A 24,093-nucleotide genomic window follows, 5' to 3' on the forward strand; every position below is an offset into this window, starting at 1 on the left:
AGATGCTCACAATCTTTCCTCCTACCATTTCTGGCAGGAGTGTACCATTAAAGTCTCTTTGTTAAACCATCTGGGTGCCACAGTTTTAAAACCACTTTACATTTAGCTAATTTTCCATACATTGACCGGGGGCAAGGACTTTCTAGCAGTGGATCTCTTTTGGATTGCTTTAAATGAGCCAAACACACACATTCCACACATTTTGCAATTGGATGAGAAGTGCTAAAAATGCCATTTAAGACCCCCAGTAACCCTTCTTTACGTCCTAAATTCCCATTAGGTTCAATAGTTTAAAAAAAATACTATTTCATAATTCGTTCAGTCAAATTCACTTTATTGAGACGGTATATTGACATTTTCCCTCTCGCTTGCTTTGGTAGTCCCCTTATCTGTATAACTTGCTAATAGTGCTTCCGCTTGAGGTTCTTTTTTGTGTGTAATGTTTTCATTTTAAAAAACAGTTTTTTGTACCTTTGCACTATTAGTAGAAAACGAAATTGAACTGCCAGTTTCTGCAAAAATGTTGGTACTTTATCTATAATTTTAGTGATAATGTTTATTTAGGAAGTCATTCTGTATGTTCCCGAAGATGTTAAATCACATTAATGTAAGATGGTGTTGCTGTGCCTTCAAACAATATTAAAACCTAGCTCATAAACGTACAATTTATTTTTTCTTGTTTGGTTCCAAACTATATATAAGCTATGCTTTTTTGAGCTTGGATAACTTGTTTCTGCAGATCAAGTACCAACTAACTTCATCAGGTAAAATGGTTAATTAAAACATGCTGTTTCTATGGAGTCTTTTAGGGATGCCAACAAAGTTGTCTAGAGTAGGTTATTCAACCACCCAAGAGGAGATGATTTTGAAAGTTACTTAAATGCAGAAATAAAAATATGACCATCATATCGGCATTTGGCCAAATAAATAAGTGTTCTGTCCAATTTAACAGAAGCACAGGCCGCTGGGCTTTAATTCTGGGATAATAACGTTTACCATATACCCTAGGCATGTGTTGTCAGGTTGCCAGGACCTGGTGAGAGGGCAAACACTAGAAGTACAGGAGTTACCAAATCATCCCTTTCTCCTGGAGTTTGGGATCGGTTTACTATATATATTTATTTTTTTAATAAAAACTGGGACAACTGTTCGAAATTCATTTGAGACAGACAGGCTCTTTCTAGGATGTTTAATCATACAGTTAATTATCCCCTACCCTACTAGGCCTAATTTTTCTGTGATACTCTTGTGAGCTTATTTTCTATGTCTACATTATGTCTTTAACTTGCAGCGCAGAGTGTTAACTTTCAAACTGAATTGACCGATTTGATAACAATGGTGCTGATAGGCTGTACTCCCTAATGAGTCCTTTTCTCACAGGTCTAAGTGTACATGACGTGGATGTTTATGAAATCAATGAAGCCTTTGCCAGTCAGGTGAGACTATCCTCCCAAGTTTACCTGCTCGTTTTTTCATGTTTTATTTTCATTGAAAACTTCTACCTGTAAATAGGGCAACCACCACAGGTAAATTATCAGGGGTGGGCGGAATTTGCGTGGTTGCTCTACGCAAAGCTCTGCGAAATGGTAAGAAATCTCTGTGAGCACGCATAAAATCCGCGAACACTCGGAATTGCTTGTTCTGCCCGTTAGCCATGCTTTTTCCTGTTCGCAAACGCTCTTTGCGTGCTTGGGGAGAAATATCTCACAAACATGCATTTCGAAAGTGCAAACAAGCAAAAAAAAAACGCGAAGTTGCGGTTCGTGGAATTTTGGGCAATTCCGCGTTCTCCGCAGGATGCGAAATTATCCAAATTCTGCAAGCGGAACGGAATTTACCACTCAGGCCTATAAATTACTGTAAACATTAAGCCAATGGGCAGACGTGCATACGCTTTGCTGTGAAGCTGTGGAAGAACAGTATGAAGTTGCTGCTTTTCAATGTTGTTCAGTGGATTTCCCGAAGCAAAACAAATATAATTAAAATGGAAGTTAAAATTGTCGGAACCACTCGCTGCTAACTATTTTGGTAAGTGGGTTATTAGGAAAACAAAGGGGTAAAAAGGTCCCGATCCTTTACTGGCCGTATATTGAGCTAGAGTCTTTTTTGGTTGCTTGCCCTTGACAGGGGGAAACCCCTGTCCCCCTAATGTGAGTAGGGTTCCGAACAGGATTGTCTGCGCAAGATTTATATTTAATATAATTTGTGGAAAAAAACACAATGGTTTGTTTCTATTGTGTTTATATAGTTGGTTAGTCACTATATCCGTGATAGTGAGTGAGAGAACAGCCAACTCGTGTTTCACCCCATTACATGGCCATCCGGCCTGGGGCTTCCTCAGGGCTGTACATACATTTACAGAAAGCGAAAAAGTTTGTTCTGTAGGGGAGTGAAAGAGAGCAGGGTGGGAAAAGAGAGAGCGGGTGGAGAGTTCAGTTGCAATGAGAAAGAGCAATGACTTGGAAATCATGATTACATTTTTTTATCAAGTTAGGTTACACAGGAAACGGAAAAATCCAGGTAGGTGCAAGTCATAATAGGATAATAGGTAGAGTGACATTGAGAGTTCAAACATATGGGATTTAAAAGTTTGTTTTGTAGGAGAGTGAAAGAGAGCAGGGTGGGAGGAACGAGAGCGGGTGGAGAGTTCAGTTTGAGGGAGGGTAAGAAGAAAGAAGAACGAGACATGTAGAGAGAGAAAAAGGTGGGAAGCAATGAGAAAGAGCAGTGACATGGAAATCATGTTACATTGTTTGATCAAGTCCGGTTACACAGGAAACAGAAAAATCCAGGTAGGTGCAAATCATAATAGGATAATAGGTAGAGTGGCATTGAGATTCAAACATATGGGATTTGTATGGACAATATGGCATCAGGAGAGGTATATGAATAACAGAGCGTTTGGGTCAACTATTACAGGGTTTGCATATGGAAAATGTTAAAAAGGGTCGCAAGGGAAGGTGAAGATGTCATGTAAAATGTGTTTTAGGTCAAAACATTGCACCCAGCATATATGTCAGAAGAGGCATGAAAAATCAGGTGCGGGCTTCAGGAGAGAAAGGGGGCCAGAAAATCATTTAAAACATTCATCATTAAACAATCATTTGCATGTGGTCATTACAGTGTTATCGGTGCCAAAACATAATAAAGTAACAAGAAAGGACACAATACATCAGAAAGCAGTGTAGAATCAGCAGTGAAATAACATGACGGAAAAATATATAGTTGGCAATGCGTCGGGGTCAATCATAGGTTGCATTTACATGTAGTTTATATGGGGGTCCCCGAGATTTGTGTTGCGATAGGTCGCCAAATTATTGAGGAGTGTGACATCAGTCATATGAAGTATGTTTAAATCGAGAGTTGCACCACGTGCATGGTGCAGATGAGACGTGATGAAAAAAATAATTTAAATTTGGCACGAAATTTAGGAAAGAAACATATACGACAAACAGCAGTGGTGTACATGCGGTCAAAGAGTTGGTGCCAAGATTATTTGAAATGCAGAAAAACCATGTCGAGACCAGAGACATATCGTATGGTAAAAGAAATATGAGAATGTGGGTTGTAATATATTTACAGTTACTTGTTTCCACGATGTGGGATCCAGAGAGCTGGGTAAGGTGGGCATCCAGAAGGGAGAGGGAAGGAAAGGCGATACTGGTTTAGCGATGGGAGACATTTCGGGAGCAAAGCAAAGTTGTATGCGTGCATGCGGCAGTGGTATAGTTTGGAAAGAAAATTTCCTCAGTAGTTAGAGAGGAGAGGAAGTGCAAGAGTCATGCACTAACTGGTGTGGCAGATTGGCATTCCGAGAGGACCATATTTTGAAAAGATAGTCGGTGAAAGTGAATCACGGTGTATATTGGGAAGTCCGTGTATGTGCTGCTAAGTTTTATTGCTCGGACAGACAAGTCCAACAGTGAAACAGCGGTGATCTATATCGGGAAGTATGAGCGTTAGTGTGGGGAGGCTAGGTGTCTGCATGCGTGTTCAGATACCTACTAGGAGGGATCTTAACGTGCTGTGTGGTGGTTCTATGTGGGTAGTAGGTGTTGGAAGAGGGTGGCGAGCGTGTAACTATTCGAAGTCTGCAGTGATCGTTTGTGTTGTGAGTAGTGTGGGGAGCGGTTTCTAAAGGCGCGGCCACGAGCGTAGTATCCACGGACGTGTAAGCATGACACTGCTTACCGGTCGAGAAGATTTCTATTCTAGGTCCGCTCTGGGTCACGTCAAATTTGAAAGTATTCCAGGGATTCTGGTAGAGAGAAAGGGGAGGATGACTAAGCGGAACAAGAACATATATAGTTATCGTGATGAGGGTGGTAGTTCTCCGCAAGGATGAGCTTACCTCTTGAGATTTACGGCGTACTGCCACTCCGGGTCACTGCAATTGGTCGACAAGGATCGACAATGTAGCGTCTCTTGGCCATTTTGAAGAGGGGAGCTAGTATTCCTTCCGGAGCAATACCTGGAAGGGGGTGGGATTTCGAACAGTCTAAGCGCCATTTGCTAGTGGTGACAGACAGACCGAGGGCGCTGTTGGAGTAGTTGAAATGGAAAAGGGGATGATGTCATATGGCAGCCCGGCTGGACGCCATATTGGAGTGATCTTGATACGGAGGTATCGATTGATCGGTGGTAGCGATCATTGCCTGGGTCAGGTGAAGTTCTAGGGAATGTCTAATGGAATGGATCTTCTCATGAACCAACTATCTAAACACAACAGAAACAAACCAATGTGTGATTGGAATTTTTTCCACAAATTATATTAAATACAAATCTTGCCCAGACAATCCTGTTCTGAACCCTACTCACATTAGGGGGATAAGGGTTTCTCCCTGTCAAGGGCAAGCAACCAAAAAAGACTCTAGCTCAATATACGGCCAGTAAGGGATCGGGACCTTTTTACCCCTTTGTTTTCCCAATGACTACTCCACAAGGTCAAATCCCTGAAAAACCGATGAGCTCCAATTAAAGTGTCTACAAACAAGAAAAACCAAGAATCTGATACAAACCAAAAAGAGAAGGAAAAGAAAAAAATATTTTCCATCTTTCATGGCATTTTTCCAAGATCGCAGAGCACAACGCTCAACCAAAATTGAAGAAACTTTCTCTACTGAGCCTATAACCAACAGGAGCACAACAACTAAACCCAATCCTACATCTGCCAGACGCACCTTCCAGACATTGGAACATGCCGTCAAAAAAGAAACCACAAAGTGGTGGGAAGCAGAATCTCTCAAAAAATATGTAGAGGCGGATCGAATCCCGCGTGGGCTCCGAATTTTGATCTTTCCCCCATCAGACACCACCAACCTGCAATATATCGGAAGAGGGGAATAAAACCTCAAAGAATGTTCAAATAACATGATTAGACAACTAATCGATCATGCAGAGGAAGAATACAATAAAGCCTAAACCGAAGTGGATAATCTCAGCAAACATAATGAGGACTCTAACTGTGGAGATCTGACTAAGAAAAATTACGAAATCTTAAACCAGATTATTGACGAATTTGAGGAAGACATCATCAAGAGAAAAAAGCGGAAATTCAGACGTGACCAACTTGACTACCAGTTTGGCAGGGTCTATACATTCGCCAAAATGTTACAACACCAGACCACAGGATATCTCAAACACCCACAACAGTGGACAACAGTCAGGGGCATCATCTAGCTCAGAATTTGACTCACCAGCACCTGCCCCGGAAAGTGAGATTTCACGATGCAAATTACATAAATTTTTAGAGGAGGTATTGCGCAACTGACTAGGTATCAAAATTTCAAACAGCACAAATACTACAACCACTGCAGGTTCCCAGCAATATGGACAACAGACCCCAACAATAGGCGTAACTACCAGATCAAGCAAAAAGGAAATGGAAAGAAGAACCTGACGCCTGGAAATTTGGTAAAAAAACTTATCACATATCCCACTCTCAAACCAAGAAACAAACATCTTATATAAAGGCCTTTCTTTTTGTCCGACTGCTTCCTGGAACCTCACTAGCACACAAATCGACTTGTTTAAATTTGCACGCAAACTCAAACTCAAGGCTTCTTTGCCGACCGAAGAAGGCGAGAAGATCCACCTGAAACTATTACATCAGAACTTTCCATCCAGGATCTGGAATACGTGGACCTACTTACCCATCTTAGTGAAGAGGAAAACACCGCAGACACTTTGAATACCACAGCATTGGAACTAGGCATAGAAACCAACATTTCCATAGACACTGAACTTACCCTAAAATCTACTTTCCCCCCCACAAGTACCTGCAGGCAATAGCATTGACGCCTTTCATCATGCAGTTACGCATGACTTGGAACATGAACACATCAAATATCAAAGTAAAGCCAAGTACCTACCTCGCAACACTACACAGGAAGAAAGGACGGCAATCAAACAACTCAAAGACAGGAAAGATCTCATTGTGAAAGAAGCAGACCAGGGAGGAAACCTGGTAGCGCTTCACATAGATGATTACATCCTTGAAGCAAATCGACAACTTGCTGATGACACATGCTGTGAACTCCTAGCACGGGATCCAACACAGGATACCCTTAAATCTAAAAAAAAGAAAATCGATACGTGGTACGCACTCTGTCCCATATCACAGATAGATAAAATATTCTTATACATAACACACCCGACCATGCCTAGCCTTTACCTCCTCCCGAAAATACACAAAGGAACATACCCACCCCCAGGAAGACCAATCATAGCAGGGATAAATTCAGCATGCTCTAGGATGGCAGAGTACATAGACAAGAAATTACAGGTACTATTGAGAGAAATCCCGCCTTTGTCCAGCACACCAAAGATATCCTTCTAACACTACAAAACATTGTGTGGGAACCCGACTTCATATTGGTCTGCATTGACACTGTCAGTCTGTACACTTCTATTGAACATCGCAATGGCATTTCAGCAACCCAATTATCACTCTGGACACAATCATCCAATCTTCTAGAAACCAATAAAAGGACATTAGAAATGCTCGAATACTGCCTGGAGAACAACATTTTCAGCTTCAATGGCAAGATATACAGACAAATGCGGAACCGCCATGGGAGCTAATTTGCGCCAAGGAACGCATGCATCTTTGAGCCACGTAGAAAAATTCTGGCTGTGGGATCAAGCTTCTGCAGAATTTACGTCCCACATAATTCTATGGCAACCTTACATCGATGATATTCTCTGCATTTGGTAAGGAGATGAAGGACTGCTCAAAAGATTCTTGGAACGCCTAGACAGAAACCCATGGGGGATCAAAACCACATACACCTACTCACAGAAAGAAATCAACTTCTTAGACGTTACACTCTGTCAAAAACAACAAACTAGATCGCAAACTCTACCGAAAAGAAACAGCTGCCAACTCTATACTGCGAGCAGACAGCTGTCACCCACGTCACAATGTAAAGAACATCCCGAAGGGGGAACTACTGAGGACATGCAGAAACTGCAGCGAAGATGGGATATTCAAAGTAAAAGGACAAGAAATTGTATCAAGACTATGCCAACGAGGATATGACCACAACACCTTGAATAAAACCCTCACTACTGTGGCCCAAATGGAACGCAAACAAATGTTATTACCCAAAAGACAACAAGAGAGCAATACTAGGATCCGTTTAATCACAGACTATCATTATGGCCATCATCAGATAAGACAAAGCCTAAAACACACTGGCATCTCCTGCAACAAACACCTAGCCTTACTGAGCATCTCAAAACATACCTGGAAATTACCTTCAGGCGTGCACCCAACCTCGAACCTCTTGTGCAAAACCGAATTAGATGACAAATGGAAATACGTCTCAACATTCTTAGACAGCCAGGATTCCATACATGCAAAAACTGTAGCATCTGCAAACTGAGCCAAAGCAAAACAACGGAGGTCCTACTAACACAAGGCAAGAAATTCACCATCAAAGAATGGATCGATTGCAACAGCAAATTCACCATCTATGCAATCATCTGCCCCTGCAATCTCCCATACATAGGAAGCACGATCCAGCCAGTACGCACCCGGATTCAGGAACACTATTGCAACATACATAAACACAATACTGGACATCCACTAACAGAACATTTCTATGAGAAACATCCACACAAAAAAGACTCCATTTTCTTTGGCCTGGAATTGTCCATCTTGCCAGAAGAGGAGGAGACCGCAAAAAAAAACTAAGGAGACGCGAAAGTTAACTCATTTTGAAATACAAAACAGTGAGCCTGGGGCTGAACAAAGATGCAGAAATGCATGTTTGGCTGGTAAATGACTAGTACGCATCATATATGGATTTACAATATTCTTAGGGGATTAGGGACTGGGCTGGCTAGCCATATTTTTCCTTTTCCTCTCCTTTACTGTGACTTGTTATTAATAATCCTCTTTATCAAATGCCTGTTCAATAACCTCAATACGAGCCTATTTCCCACATATCCCCATACTTTTACACTCTGAGAATGCGCCCTTTTTTTACCCATGTATATCAGTATTTTTAAATCATACATGTCATACATGGATCCACAAGACCTATAGGGGGCCAGGGACTGGGCTGGCTGGCAACTGTTTTTCCTCTCCATTTCTGTTATCATTAACCAATGCCTTTTCAAAATAGTCAATATGAGCCTAGTTTCCCATAAATCTAAATGTCTCTCTAGTTTGAGTATGCGCACTACCTATGACACATGAATTATTTTAATAACAATATGTACTGCACAGACACTTGCCCACAGAGGAAATCTACAAAACCACGATCTTTTTACTAACAATAGTTAGACAATCTTGAGATATGGATTACACTTGTTTATGACCAGAAGATCCATTCCATTAGACATTCCATAGAACTTCACCTGACCCAGGCAATGATCGCTACCACCAATCAATCGATACCTCCGTATCATGACTACTCCAATATGGCGTCTGGCCGGGCTGCCATATGGCATCATCCCCGTTTTCATTTCAACTACTCCAACAGCGTCCTCGGACTGTGTGTGACCACTTACAAATGGCGCTTAGACTGTTTGAAAGCCCACCCCCTTCCAGGTATTGCTCCGGAAGTAATACTAGCTCCCCTCTACAAAATGACCAAGAGACTGTACATCGGCGATCCTTATCAACCGATTGCAGTGACCCGGAGTGGCAATACGCCGTAAATCTCAAGAGATAAGCTCATCCTTGCGGAGAACAACCACCCTTCACACGATAACTATATATGTTCTTGATCAGTTTAGTCATCCTCCCATTTCTCTTTACCAGAATCCCTGGAATACTTTCGAATTTGACGTTATCCAGAGCTGACCTAGAATAGAAATCTTCTCTACCGGTAAGCAGTGTCCTGCTTACAGGCCGTGGATAATGCGCTTGCGGCCGCGCCTTTAGAAACCCCTCCCCACAATACTCACAACATGAACGATCACTGCAGACTTCAAATCAAATCAACAATTTATTTAGTGCGCTACTCACCCGGTAGGGTCTCAAGGCGCTGGGGGAAGGGGTCCGCTACTGCTCGAAAAGCCAGGTCTTGAGTTGCTTCCTGAAGGAGAGATGGTCCTCGGTCAGCCGTAGGTGGATGGGGAGGGAGTTCCATGTCTTGGCCGCCAGAAAGGAGAAGGATCTTCCTCTGGCGTTGGTTCTGTGGATGCGTGGTACGGTGGCGAGGGCGAGGCTGGTCGATCGTAGATGGCATGTGGGCGTGTAGAAGGTGAGGCGGTTGTTGAGGTACTTGGGGCCCAGGTCGTGGAGAGCCTTGTGTGCGTGGGTGAGGAGTCTGAACGTGATCCTTTTGCTGACTGGGAGCCAGTGCTGTCTCTCAGGTGGGCAGAGATGTGGTTGTGGCGGGGGATGTCCAGGACGAGTGGTGCGGAGGCGTTCTGTATGCGCTGGAGTCTTTTCTGCAGTTTGGCAGTGGTTCCCACGCAGAGGGTGTTCCCGTAGTCCAGACGAGTGCCTGGGTGACCGTCTTCCTGGTTTCGGTGGTGATCCATCGGAAGATCTTTCGGAGCATGCGCAGGGTGTTGAAACAGAATGACGAGATGGCGTTGACTTGTCTGGTCATCGAGAGGGAGGAGTCCAGGATGAAACCCAGGTTTCGTTCGTGGTCCGTTGGCTTGGGAGTGGTGCCCAGGGCAGGGGGCCACCAGGAGTCGTCCCAGGCGGAGGGGGATGATCCCAGGATGAGGACTTCCGTCTTGTCTGAGTGTTGGACAGGCCCCATGAAGGGCTCGCTCCCTCCCCGCATGACAGGGCCCGGACCAGCCGCCATCTTCGACACTGCACCACGAGGCCGCGTGGCCTCAGCTCGACCCTAACCCTGGGCCTGGCCAGGCCCCGACATCCCGGCACCACCATCCACCCAGGAGGTGAACAGCCCACTTGGCAGGTCAATGGGAGAAAGAAGTGTCGATGGCTCTCCCCCGCCAGGTGCCGATCGCCCCCAGCCTCCCCGGGCGCTGGCTCCACCCCCCTGCTGGGTGTCTGGACTCCCTCATCCCGGACCTCCCGACCTCCAAGTGCGAGGGTCCGGACATCAAAGGGCGCCAGACCTATAACTGAGGCAGCCCCAGAGCAGGAAGGCAGTTGTATCCTGGAGTCGAGAGACACCGTGAAGAACTCATCCTTGACGGACTACTGGCGCTGCCGTAGCCCTGCCTTGTGAACCGTCGTCCTGCCTGCTGGCGCTGCCGCGGCCTTCTGCAACCTTCATCCTCGCGGGACCTGCCGGCGCTGCCGCGGCCCGTTGTAACCTTCATCCTCGTGGGGACCTGCTGGCGCTGCCGCGGCCTCTTGCAACCACCATCTTCGTCGGGACCTGCTGGCGCTGCCGCGGCCCGTTGCTATCTACGACCTTCTCGGGACCTGCTGGCGCTGCCGCGGCCCGACCTGCCGAACGCCGAGCTCGAGGATTTTGAGCTACCCATCGTCTCATCTCAATACCAGATTGGTAACAAGACTGTCCCGCTACCCCCTTTCCCTTCCAGAGACTAGATATTGAGAGGACCCTCGTGTCCTGACCGCATTGTACCGTACTACCTTAATTCAAGAAACTGCATATAAAGAGTGTCAACCTCATCTACGTGTGGTGTCCATCTGTGGGGGGGGAAGTTACTTGTCTGTACGATCGCTGGAGACGGCCCTCACCGGAGGCCTCTCCCCTTGTCCTCGGCCGACCCTCCAGGTCCCCGTCTAACATTGGTGGCCAGCGGCGCGATCCGAACCAATGCGTAATCGTACAGAGAGTGACTCACCCTACGACTAAACCACAATGACGACCAAAGAGAGCGGATCTACTGAGAAATTCCAGATGGAAAAACTAGAGGAGTACAACCACCGAGAGCTAAAACAATTTTGTATAGAACTAGGCATTGCTACCACCGTCTGAGCACAAAAGATGACTTCAAGCACGCCCTAGAATCCTGGGCAGAAACAAATGCCGCCGGTCCCCAGGACCAAAACATCGAAGCACCAGAGACAAACACCACTCTGACGGAAGAAAGGAGAGCGGGTCTCTCCCGGGAAGAGATCCAAGAAAGAGAAAAAAGCAGACTACACGAATTAGAGCTGGCACGGCTCAAGTTGGACGGAGAGCTGAAACTGGCGGAACAAAAGATAAATTTAGAACACTTACGGCTCCGAGAAGAGCGGGAAGAAAAGCAAAGACAGAGAGAACTCGAAGAAAAAAGACTGGCATACGAACACGAACGCAAGCTAGCAGAGATCGAACTGCGGAAACAGAACAAAGAACTAGGGGTGCCCGAGCAACCGCGCACCCCAGGCGCTACCGAACAAAAGGTCCACATCCCCAAAGATGTGGTCCGTGAATACTATCGGAACGACGACATACAGCAGTGGTTCAAGGCCTACGAGATCGCCATGACCTCCCACCGGATCGATCGAAGTGACTGGGGAGCCGGTCTATGGGGGAGGTTCGTCAATGAAGGCCGCGATGCCCTGCTACAGCTCCCGGACCACCAAATGACGTCCTATGACCACATGAAGGCCGCCCTCCTCACTCGATATGGGCTCACGCCCGAGATGTACCGCCAGAGGTTCCGCGACTGCACCCGGATCCCGGGTACAACTTGGGTAGAATATGTGAACTATTTCAGCCGAGCCTTCGAGGGATGGATCAAGGGTAGCCACGTAACAACCTACGAGCAGCTCTTCAACCTCATTGTGTGGGAGCACCTCTCCAACAACTGCTTCGTCGAGCTCAGGCAGCACCTCCTCGACAGTAAATTGACTGAACCACGGCAGCTCGCCGCTGAGGCTGACCGATGGGAAAGCACCCGAGTGGCCCGGAGTGGGCCAACCGAGCAGAACAGAACCAACCAAGGTCATCATCGTCCCCGAGGAGGAGGAGGAGGAGGCCAGGGCCGGGGCAGAGACGCCGTCCCGGCCGCTCCCGCTCACAACACCCCGCCCCCGGCCGGCCGGGGCAACCCCCCGATGCGCCCGGGGTTCCGAGCCAATGTTACTTGTCACCGATGCCAGCGAGTCGGCCACTATGCCAGTGACCCGAACTGCCCAAAGAATCAGACTCCCGGGCCCCGCCAGGTAGCTGCCGCCGCCCTAGGAGAAGAGCAAATCTCCGAAGAACATGAAGAGTACGAGCAGGAACAGCCCGAGTGGGAACCCGCCGCCATGGTCCTGGCTTGCCTAGGGGGAAGAGACATGGTCCCGCGGGCTCCCCTACCCGCCAACACCAGAAAATACAGCCAGTGGGTGAACATAAATGGGCGCAAGGCCGAAGCCCTGCGGGACACGGGGGCCAGTGTGACGGCCGTCCGCTGTCACCTGGTGACCCCAGAACAATTCCTGCCAAACGTTCTTTGCCCCGTCCGAACGGCCGACAATTCTGAAAGCCTGTGTCGGATGGCCTGCATCCCCTTCGAATGGGGAGGAGTGTCCGGTATGCTAAAAGTGACTGTCCGCGATGATGCCCCCGTGGACTGCCTCCTGGGAAACGATCTCGAGAGTTCCCCGTGGGCGGCCGTTGAAAGAAGAGAACACCTGGGGATGTTGGGCCTCCCGGACTGGGCGTGCGTAACAACCCGGTCCATGGCCGCCCGCACCATCCCCAGACCTGAAGAACCCGAATGGCCAGCACCTCCTCCCCCGATCGCTCCAGAGGGAGACACCCTCCGTACCGACCCCCCAGAACAAGCACAAGAAGGGCCCGCTCAGCCCCAAGACCTTCCAGACCTGGCTCAGTGGCGTCAAGAAGGGGGGCCCACCCAGGAGCAATTCCGGCAAGAGCAAAAGACCTGTCCCTCCCTCGAGGGACTGCGACAGCAAGCACTCGCCCAGAGCGCGGGAGACACCGCCGGGGCCCACTGGATCTATTGGGACAATGATCTGCTGTACAGCGAACAAAGAATCGCAGAGTTGGGGGCCAGTCGAGTGCTGGTGGTGCCCCTCCGCTTCAGAGACTTCCTTTTGAACTTGGCTCAGGATGTCCCCCTGGCTGGACACTTGGGGCAAGACAAGACATACAACCGCCTGGTAACCCACTTTTACTGGCCAAAAATGAGAAATGACGTTTCCAACCACTGCCGGTCCTGCCCCACCTGCCAGGCCAGCGGGAAGAGCGGCCGCAAGCTCAAGGCACCCCTGCCACCATTTCTCGTGGTCACCACCCCGTTCGAAAGGGTGGGAATAGACATTGTGGGGCCCCTGGACCCCCGAACAGCACAAGGGCATCGATTCATCCTGGTCCTGGTGGACCACGCCACCCGCTATCCCGAGGCCGTTCCCCTTCGAACTGTAACAGCACCAGTGGTAGGCCGAGCCTTAATGGGGATCTTCTCTCGAGTGGGCTTCCCCCGGGAGGTCGTCAGCGACAGAGGCATGAACTTTATTTCAAAGTATATGAAATCCCTCTGGCAGCAGTGCGGGGTCACCTACCGATTCACAACCCCCTATCACCCGCAAGGAAACGGACTGGTCGAGCGGTTCAACCGCACTCTCAAGGGGATGATCATGGGGCTGGAAGAACCCCTACGCCGCCAGTGGGACGTGCTACTCCCGTGCCTCCTCTTCGCCTACCGAGAGGTCCCCCAGAAGTCCCTCGGCTTCAGCCCCTTCGAACTCCTGTACGGGCACCCCGTTCGAGGGCCCCTCAGCCTAGTGAAAGAAGAATGGGAAATGGCCCCCCTGAAGATCCCTCCAGACGTCTACAAGTACCTCCTGACCCTCCGCAATCAGACCAGGCGATTCAGAGAGATCGCCAAAGCCAATCTTGAGGCCAGTCAGGAGGACATGAAGAAATGGTACGACCAACATGCCTCCTCCATCGAGTTCGAGCCCGGACAGCAGGTATGGGTGATGTCCCCCACCGAACCTTGTGCCTTGCAGGACAAATGGACGGGGCCCTTCAAGGTGGTCGAGCGCAAGAGCCCCGTCACCTATCTCATCGACCTGGAATCCCCCCGGAACCCCCTCCGGGTCCTCCACGCCAACAGACTCAAACCACACTTCGTGCGCTCGGAGCTCAGCCTGCTGATGGCTACGGACAGTGGGGCGGAAGAGGACTCCGAGCCCCTCCCTGATCTACTGAGGACCCGTGAAAAAGATGGTTCGGTGGGCGGGGTCCGACTCTCCGATGCCCTAACCCCGGAGCAGCGCCAAGACTGTAGGGTCCTGCTACGGCAATTTGCAAACCTCTTTTCCCTCACCCCTGGGGTCACCACCTGGTGCCTGCACGATGTAGACACTGGGGACAGTCCCCCTATCCGACACCGGGCGTACCGAGTGCCAGATCGGGTGCGCGCCTGCATCCAAGAAGAAGTCTCCAAGATGCTCGCACTCGGAGTCATCGAACCCTCGGACAGCCCCTGGGCCAGCCCAGTCGTACTGGTCCCCAAGGCTGCTCCCCCGGGCACCACCCCCGAGCTCCGATTCTGCGTCGACTATCGGGGTCTGAACGCTGTCACCCGAACCGACGCTCACCCCATTCCCCGAGCAGATGAACTGGTTGACCGCATGGGGGCTGCCCGCTACCTAAGCATCTTCGATCTGACAGCGGGCTACTGGCAGATCGGCCTCACTCCCAGAGCCCAAGAACGATCCGCTTTCTCCACCCCGGATGGACACTACCATTTCACGGTGATGCCATTCGGCATGAAAAACGCTACAGCCATCTTTCAACGACTGGTGAACCAGGTATTGGCGGGCCTCGAAGAGTTCAGTGCCGCCTACCTGGACGATATCGCGGTGTACAGCCGCCACTGGACAGACCACCTCCGCCACCTCCGAGAGGTCCTGCAGGCCCTCCAACAGGCCGGCCTCACAATCAAGGCCAGCAAGTGCCAAATTGGTCAGGGGTCCGTGACCTACCTCGGACACCAAGTGGGAAGCGGTCTGGTGGCCCCCCTCCAGCTCAAGATCGCTGCCATCCAGTCCTGGCAGCCCCCCGTAACCCAAACCGAGGTCCGAGCCTTCTTGGGGCTCACCGGATACTACCGGCGGTTCGTGAAGGACTATGGCAGCATTGTGGGGCCCCTCACGGAACTAACATCCAAGCACCACCCAAAAACAGTCAACTGGACTCCCGACTGTCAAGCGGCCTTCGAGAAGCTGAAGGCCGCCATGTGCACCGCCCCTGTGCTCCAGGCCCCCGACTACAGCCGCGAGTTCATCGTTCAGACGGATGCCTCGGACCATGGCATTGGGGCCGTCCTCTCCCAACTGAACCCCGAGGGAGTCGACCAACCAGTGGCCTTCATCAGCAGACGCCTACTGGCCCGAGAACAGCGCTGGAGCACCATCGAGCGGGAGGCCTTTGCAGTCGTATGGGCCCTTAAGAAGCTCCGGCCCTACCTCTTCGGTACCCACTTTCGGGTGCAAACAGATCATCGCCCCCTGCAATGGTTGATGCAGATGCGGGGGGAGAATCCCAAACTATTGCGATGGTCCATCTCCCTGCAGGGGATGGACTTCACTGTGGAACATCGCCCTGGCCAAGACCACGCCAACGCGGATGGCCTGTCCCGCTTTTTCCGCCTCGACGAGGAGAGTCCCCAAGAGGATGGGTGACTCTCCCCGCCTTCAGCTGGGGGGGACGCATGTTGGACAGGCCCCATGAAGGGCTCGCTCCCTCCCCGCATGACAGGGCCCGGACATCTCTGTATCCTTGGTCCGGACCAGCCGCCATCTTGGACACTGCACCACGAGGCCGCGTGGCCTCAGCTCGACCCTAACCCTGGGCCTGGCCAGGCCCCGACATCCCGGCACCACCATCCACCCAGGAGGTGAACAGCCCACTTGGCAGGTCAATGGGAGAAAGAAGTGTCGATGGCTCTCCCCCGCCAGGTGCCGATCGCCCCCAGCCTCCCCGGGCGCTGGCTTCACCTCCCTGCTGGGTGTCTAGACTCCCTCATCCCGGACCTCCCGACCTCCAAGTGCGAGGGTCCGGACATCAAAGGGCGCCAGACCTATAACTGAGGCAGCCCCAGAGCAGGAAGGCAGTTGTATCCTGGAGTCGAGAGACACCGTGAAGAACTCATCCTTGACGGACTACTGGCGCTGCCGTAGCCCTGCCTTGTGAACCGTCGTCCTGCCTGCTGGCGCTGCCGCGGCCTTCTGCAACCTTCATCCTCGTGGGACCTGCCGGCGCTGCCGCTGCCCGTTGTAACCTTCATCCTCGTGGGGACCTGCTGGCGCTGCCGCGGCCTCTTGCAACCACCATCTTCGTCGGGACCTGCTGGCGCTGCCGCGGCCCGTTGCTATCTACGACCTTCTCGGGACCTGCTGGCGCTGCCGCGGCCCGACCTGCCGCACGCCGAGCTCGAGGATTGTGAGCTACCCATCGTCTCATCTCAATACCAGATTGGTAACAAGACTGTCCCGCTACCCCCTTTCCCTTCCAGAGACTAGATATTGAGAGGACCCTCGTGTCCTGACCGCATTGTACCGTACTACCTTAATTCAAGAAACTGCATATAAAGAGTGTCAACCTCATCTACGTGTGGTGTCCATCTGTGGGGGGGGGGGGGGGAGTTACTTGTCTGTACGATCGCTGGAGACGGCCCTCACCGGAGGCCTCTCCCCTTGTCCTCGGCCGACCCTCCAGGTCCCCGTCTAACACGGAGTTCAGCTTCAGGCGGCTGTTCTTTACCCATTCGGTGACGTCCTTCATTCCCTCGTGTAGGCTGGCTCTTGCGGTGGCAGGGTCGTTGGTGAAGGAGAGGATCAGCTGGGTGTCGTCGGCCTAGGTGATGATGTTGAAGTTGTGTTGGCGTGCGATGTCTGCGAGGGGGCTCATGTAGATGTTGAAGAGGGTGGGGCTGAGCGAGGTTCCTTGTGGTACGCCGCATATGACTTCGGTGGCCGCTGATCTGAACGGGGGGAGGCGGACTCTCTGGGTTCTTCCGGCGAGGAACGAGATGATCCACTCCAGTGCCTTCTCTTGGATTCCGATGTTGCTGAGGCGCTGTGTTAGGGTGCGGTGGCAGACTGTGTCGAACGCTGCAGAGAGGTCTAGGAGGATGAGGGCAGCTGTTTCCTCGTTGTCAAGCAGGGATCTGATGTCGTCGATGGCTGCGATGAAGGCGGTCTCGGTGCTGTGGTTGGCTCGGAGACCCGGTCTGTGAGTGGTCGAGGGATCTGTTAGTCTCGAGGAAGGCGGCGAGCTGCTTCTTGACGGTCTTCTTGATGACTTTGGCATGAAAAGCGAGGAGCGAGATGGGGGCGGAAGTTCTTGAGGTCGGTGGGGTCTGCTGTCGGTTTCTTCAGGAGGGCGTTGAGCTCTGCATGCTTCCAGCATTCCAGGGAAGGTGGCGGTGTTGAAGGAGGTGTTGATGATGTCCCGGAGTTGGGGTGCGATGATGGAGTTGGCCTTGTTGAAGACGTGGTGGGGGCAGGGTTCGGATGGGGATCCGGAGTGGATGGTGTTCATCGTGCGGGTGGTGTCTTCTGTGCTGACCGGGGTCCAGTTGCAGAGGGTGGTGGTGAGGGGCGTTGGTTCGGTGGTTGGGTGCGTGGTCGATGCTCCGAAGCTGTGTGTGTGTCGGTGATCTTGCGGTGAAAGAAGGAGGCGAGTGAGTCGCAGAGGTCTTGCGAGGGTGTGATGTCGTTGTTTCCGGCGCTGGGGTTGGAGAGCTCTTTGACGATGTTGACGAATTCCTTATTGTTATTGTTGTTGGTGTTGTTGTCCAGTCGTTCTTTAAATGTTGTCCTTTTGGTGGTGCCGATCAGCTGGTGGTGTGTGCGGGTGGCGATCTTGAGGGCAATCATGTTTTCTGTAGTCTGGTCGTGGCGCCAGGCTTTTTCGAGGGTGCGGCAGTTTTTCTTGGATGTTTTGAGTTCGTTGGTGAACCACGAGGTTTTCTTGCTGCCGGGTCTGCTGGGTGGGTTCTTCAGTGGTGCGAGGTCGTCGACGCAGTTGGTGAGCCACTGTGTGAGGTTGCGGGCAGCTTCTTTGGGGTCCGTTGCGCTGGCTGGAGGGTTCTGGCTGAGGGAGGTGGTGAGCTGGTCGGCGGTGATCTTGTCCCAGCCCCTGCGGGGAGCCTGTTGCGGGTGGTGGTGGGTCGTGGTTCTCCTGAAGCTGAAGTGGACACAGCTGTGATCAGTCCAATGGAGTCCGGTGGAGTGGCTGAAGGAGATGTGCTTGCTGGAGGAGAAGACTGGGTCAAGCGTGTGGCCGGCGTAGTGGGTGGGAGTGTTCACCAGTTGCTTGAGTCCGAGGTTGTCAAGCAGGGTGGTGGTGGTGTTGTCATTGTTGTTCTCCAGGTGGAAGTTGAGGTCACCTAGGAGGATGTAGTCAGAGGAGGTGAGGGCGTGCGGGCTGATGAAGTGTGCAATGGCTTCGCTGAATTGAGTGCTTGGTCCCGGGGGTCTGTAGATGAGAGTGCCTCTGAGGGTGGTCTTGGGGTCGGTGTGTATCTGGAAGTGGAGGTGTTCGGCGGCGGTGAGGGTGTCGTCGGAGTTGGCTGTGATGCGGGTTGGTGTTCCTGTGGACGATGGCGATGCCTCCTCCGGTCTGGTTGACGGGATCGTTCTGGGTGATCTTGTATCCGTCCGGGATGGCTATTGCGATGTCGGGCGCTGAGGAGGCGTTCATCCAGGTTTCCGTGCGGAAGGCGAAGTCTGGTGATGTTGTGTCGAGCAGGTTCCAGAGTTCGACGGCGTGTCTGTGGACGGATCAGGTGTTGAGCAGTATGCACTGGAGGTGGTTGTTGCTGGTGGCTGGCCTTGCGAGTGTGGTGCAGGTCCGGAGGCAGGTGAACTTGCAGGCTTGGCAGCTGAAGGGTCTGTGGGTGCGTTTCGGGGTGGCTCGGTAGCAGGCGGGATTCCGGTCGGGTTTGAGTGCGTTGAGGGTGGCGGCGTCGTAGTTCCGTCGTGTGAGCTGGCATGGTCGGGGGCCAGGGGTCCTGGCGCTGGGCACGGTCCAGGCATGGACGGGCGCAGATGGGCTTGCCTTTGGCGGCGTGCCTTCGGCGCACAATCGGCGCGCCCGCTGCGCGTACACGCGGGCTCCATATGAGGCAAAGTGGGAGGGAGGAGCAGCTGGGTGGCGGGAGCGGGCGGCCAATGGGGTAACAGAAGGAAAAGGGGGCGGGGCCGCGAGGGAACAGCGGCGGGAAGCGGGGAGGGGGCACACCAGGGGTTACAGTACTAACGTAAAGGCACAAGGATCTATTTACCGAATAAAAAAGGTACAATCACTAGATACTTACAGAATAAAGAAGGTACAATCACTAGATATACAGAAATGAGGGCAACAGCGGGGAAGAAAAAAACGAGCAGCAGCGGGGAGGCCGAGGCCAGGGACAGACTTGTGGCGCCGGGGCAGAGACGCGATACAGATGGTGAGCCGTGCGGTGTGGGGGGTGTCCTGGGTCAGGTCACTGAATAGTTACACGCTCGCCACCCTCTCCCCGCATAGAACCACCACACAGCACGGTAAGATCCCTCCGAGTAAGTACCTGAACACGCATGCAGAGACCTAGTCTCCCCACACTAACGCTCATACTTCCCGATATAGATCACCACCTTTTCACTGTTGAACTTGTCTATCAGAGCAATAAAACTTAGCAGCACATACACGGACTTCCCAATATACACCGTGATTCACTTTCACCGACTATCTTTTCAAAATATGGTCCTCTCGGACTGCCAATCTGCCACGCCAGTTAGTGCATGACTCTTGCACTTCCTCTCTCACTACTGAGGAAATTTTCTTTCCAAACTATACCACTGCAGCATGGACGCATACAACTTTGCTTTGCTCCATAAATGTCTCCCATTGCTAAACCAGTATTGCCTTTCCTTCCCTCTCCCTTCTGGATGCCCACCTTACCCAGCTCTCTGGATCCCACATCGTGGAAACCACTAACTGTAAATATATTACTACCCACATTCTCATATTTCTTTTACCATACGATATGTGTCCGGTATCGACATGGTTTTTCTGCATTTTAAATAATCTTGGCACCAACTTTTTGCCCACATGTACACCACTGCTGTTTGTCGTATATGTTTCTCTTTCCTCAATTTCGCGCCAAATTTAAATTAATTTTTTTCATCACGTCTCATCTGCACCCTGCGCGTGGTGCAACTCTCGATTTAAACATATTTCATATGACTGATGTCACACTCCTCAATAATTTGGCGACCTATCGCAACACAAATCTCGGGGACCCCCCTATTAACTACATGTAAATGCAACCTATGATTGACCCTGACGCATTGCCAACTATATAGTTTCCCGTCATGTTATTTCACTGCTGATTCTACACCGCTTTCTGATGTATTTTGTCCTTTCTTGTTACTTTATTATGTTTTGCTACCGATAACACTGTAATGACCACATGCAAATGATTGTTTAATAATGAATGTTTTAACAGATTTTCTGCCCCCCTTTCTCTCCTGATGCCTGCACCTGATTTTTCACACCTCTTCTGACATATATGCTGGGTGCAAGGTTTTGACCTAAAACACATTTTACATGACATCTTCACCTTCCCTTGCAACCCTTTTTAACATTTTCCATATGCAAACCCTGTAATAGTTGACCCAAATGCTCTGTTATTCATATACCTCTCCTGATGCCATATTGTCCATACAAATCCCATATGTTTGAATCTCAATGTCCCTCTACTTATTATGATTTGCACCTACCTGGGTTTTTGTTTCCTGTGTAACCTGAGTTGATCAAAAAATGATTTCCATGTCACTGCTCTTTCTCATTGCTTCCCACCTTCTTCTCTCTCTACATGCCTCGTTCTTCTTTCCTTTTATTTATTTTTTCTCCCTCAAACTGAACTCTCCACCCGCTCTCTTTTCCCACCCTGCTCTCTTTCACTCACCTACAGAACGAACTTTTTCGCTTTTTGTAAATGTATGTACAGCCCTGAGGAAGCCCCAGGCCGGATGGCCATGTAAAGGGGTGAAACACGTGTTGGCTGGTCTCTCACTCACTATCACGGATATAGTGACTAACCAACTATATAAACACAACAGAAACAAACCAATGTGTGATTGGAATTTTTTCCACGAATTATATTAAATACAAATCTTGCCCAGACAGTCCTGTTCTATTTTGGTAGATGGATCTGTTATTGTGAACTGCTTTTCCTGAAGAACCAACAGGGTTTTCCAATTTGTAAATGGCACAGTGGCAACCATGCTTTGGTCGCTGAGAAAATGACTGCTCAAGGGTGGATAACTAGAAGGCAGACATTAACTGCAATTAACAGCACTGTCACTGCTTGCCCGTGAGTACACAAACTCAGGAGAAGGAAAGATGCCCATTTCTAAATCTGGAGACTGATTTTGGGTGCTAGAATACACACTCTCAAACACACACTGGCACACACTCTCGCACACACTCACTCGCACACACTCGCTCACACTCTCACTCGCACACACTCGCACACACACTCGCACTCACTCACTCTCACACTCACTCTCGCATACTCACTCTCGCATACTCACTCTCACACACACTCACATTCACTCTCACACACACTCTCTCTCTCACACTCTCACACACTCACTCTCTCACACACTCACTCTCACACACATCTCTCAAGCTCCTAATTGGATTCAGGGCGGAAAGCTGGGAGACTGAATTTGTGTGCTAGAACACGCACTCTCAAACACGCACTGGCACACACTCTCGCACACACACTCTCGCACACGCACTCTCGCACACACACTCTCGCACACACACTCTCGCACACACACTCTCGCACACACACTCTCGCACACACACTCTCGCACACACTCACTCGCACACACTCACTCACACACACTCACTCGCTCTCGCTCACACTGGCTCTCGCTCACACTCGCTCTCGCACACACTCGCACACACTCGCACACACTTGCTCACACTCGCACACACTCGCTCACACTCGCACACACTCGCACACACTTGCTCACACTCGCACACACTCGCTCACACTCGCTCACACTCGCTCACACTCGCTCACACTCGCTCACACTCGCTCACACTCGCACACACTCGCACACACTCGCACACACTCGCACACACTCGCACACACTCGCACACACTCGCACACACTCGCACACACTCGCACACACTCGCACACACTCACACTCGCACACACTCACACTCTCACACACTCACACTCTCACACACTCGCACTCTCAGACACTCGCACTCTCACACACTCGCACTCTCACACACTCGCACTCTCACACACTCGCACTCTCACACACTCGCACTCTCACACACTCGCACACTCACGCACTCGCTCACACTCGCACTCGCACACACTCACACTCGCACACTCTCACACACTCACTCTCTCACACACATCTCTCAAGCTCCTAATTGGATTCAGGGCGGAAAGCTGAGAGACTGAATTTGTGTGCTAGAACACGCACTCTCAAACACGCACTGGCACACACTCTCGCACACACACTCTCGCACACACTCTCGCACACACTCTCGCACACACTCTCGCACACACTCTCGCACACACACACTCGCACACACACTCTCGCACACACACTCTCGCACACACACTCTCGCACACACACTCTCGCACACACACTCTCGCACACACTCGCACACACTCACTCGCACACACTCACTCTCTCACACACACTCACTCGCTCTCGCTCACACTCGCTCTCGCTCACACTCGCTCTCGCTCGCTCTCGCTCACACTCGCTCTCGCTCACACACACTCGCTCACACTCGCTCACACTCGCTCACACTCGCTCACACTTGCTCACACTTGCTCACACTTGCTCACACTTGCTCACACTCGCACACACTTGCTCACACTTGCTCACACTCGCACACACTTGCTCACACTTGCTCACACTCGCACACACTTGCTCACACTCGCACACACTCGCACACACTTGCTCACACTCGCACACACTCGCTCACACTCGCTCACACTCACACTCTCACACACACACTCACACACTCGCACACTCGCTCACACTCGCTCACACTCACACTCACACTCGCTCACACTCACACTCGCACACTCTCACACACTTACACCCGCACACACTCACTCGCACACTCGCACACACTCCCACTCGCACACACTCCCACTCGCACACACTCACACTCGCACACACTCACACTCGCACACACTCACACTCGCACACACTCACACTCGCACACACTCTCACACACTCTCACACACTCACACTCGCACACACTCTCACACTCATACACTCACTCTGAGACACACTCTCTCACACACACTCACTCTCTCACACACTCACTCTCTCACACACATCTCTCAAGCTCCTAATTGGATTCAGGGCGGAAAGCTGAAGGGGACCAAGCCGAAGCCTAGTTCAGGAGCACATGCCGACTTCGCAGCCTCCTCCCCACAAACACCTCTGTGGTGTAGTCAATGCGCTTGAAGCCATCTTATCCACAGTGGCTCGAAACATTTATTTTCTTTCTTCACAGACTTCCTCCTCCAGTCAGACATTGTTTTGAGAGTTGTTTGGTGTAGTTAGCAGTAGGTATAAACGAGTAGCCTTGACACAGAAAGGCTGGCAAATATCTTGCTCTTTTGTAGAACCTGGTGTTTATTTGTTAACAGTTTGTCCTGTGAATATAGTGCCTTTTAAGCAAA

The 24,093-nt window shown here is 50.8% G+C and overlaps 1 protein-coding gene across 1 annotated transcript in view; it reads left to right on the plus strand.

Annotated features, from left to right (window-relative positions):
* Nucleotides 1–24,093, plus strand: part of ACAA1 (acetyl-CoA acyltransferase 1) — a 141,195-nt gene that overhangs the window by 110,935 nt on the left and 6,167 nt on the right. The window contains exon 10 of the mRNA XM_086940884.1: nt 1,381–1,436. Within this exon, the coding sequence (XP_086797010.1) occupies nt 1,381–1,436 (56 nt within the window). The remainder of the gene's footprint in view (nt 1–1,380; nt 1,437–24,093) is intronic.

The sequence above is a fragment of the Lissotriton vulgaris genome, chromosome 10 (genome assembly GCF_964263255.1).
Source record: "Lissotriton vulgaris chromosome 10, aLisVul1.2, whole genome shotgun sequence".
In the NCBI taxonomy this organism is placed as follows: Eukaryota; Metazoa; Chordata; class Amphibia; order Caudata; family Salamandridae; genus Lissotriton; species Lissotriton vulgaris.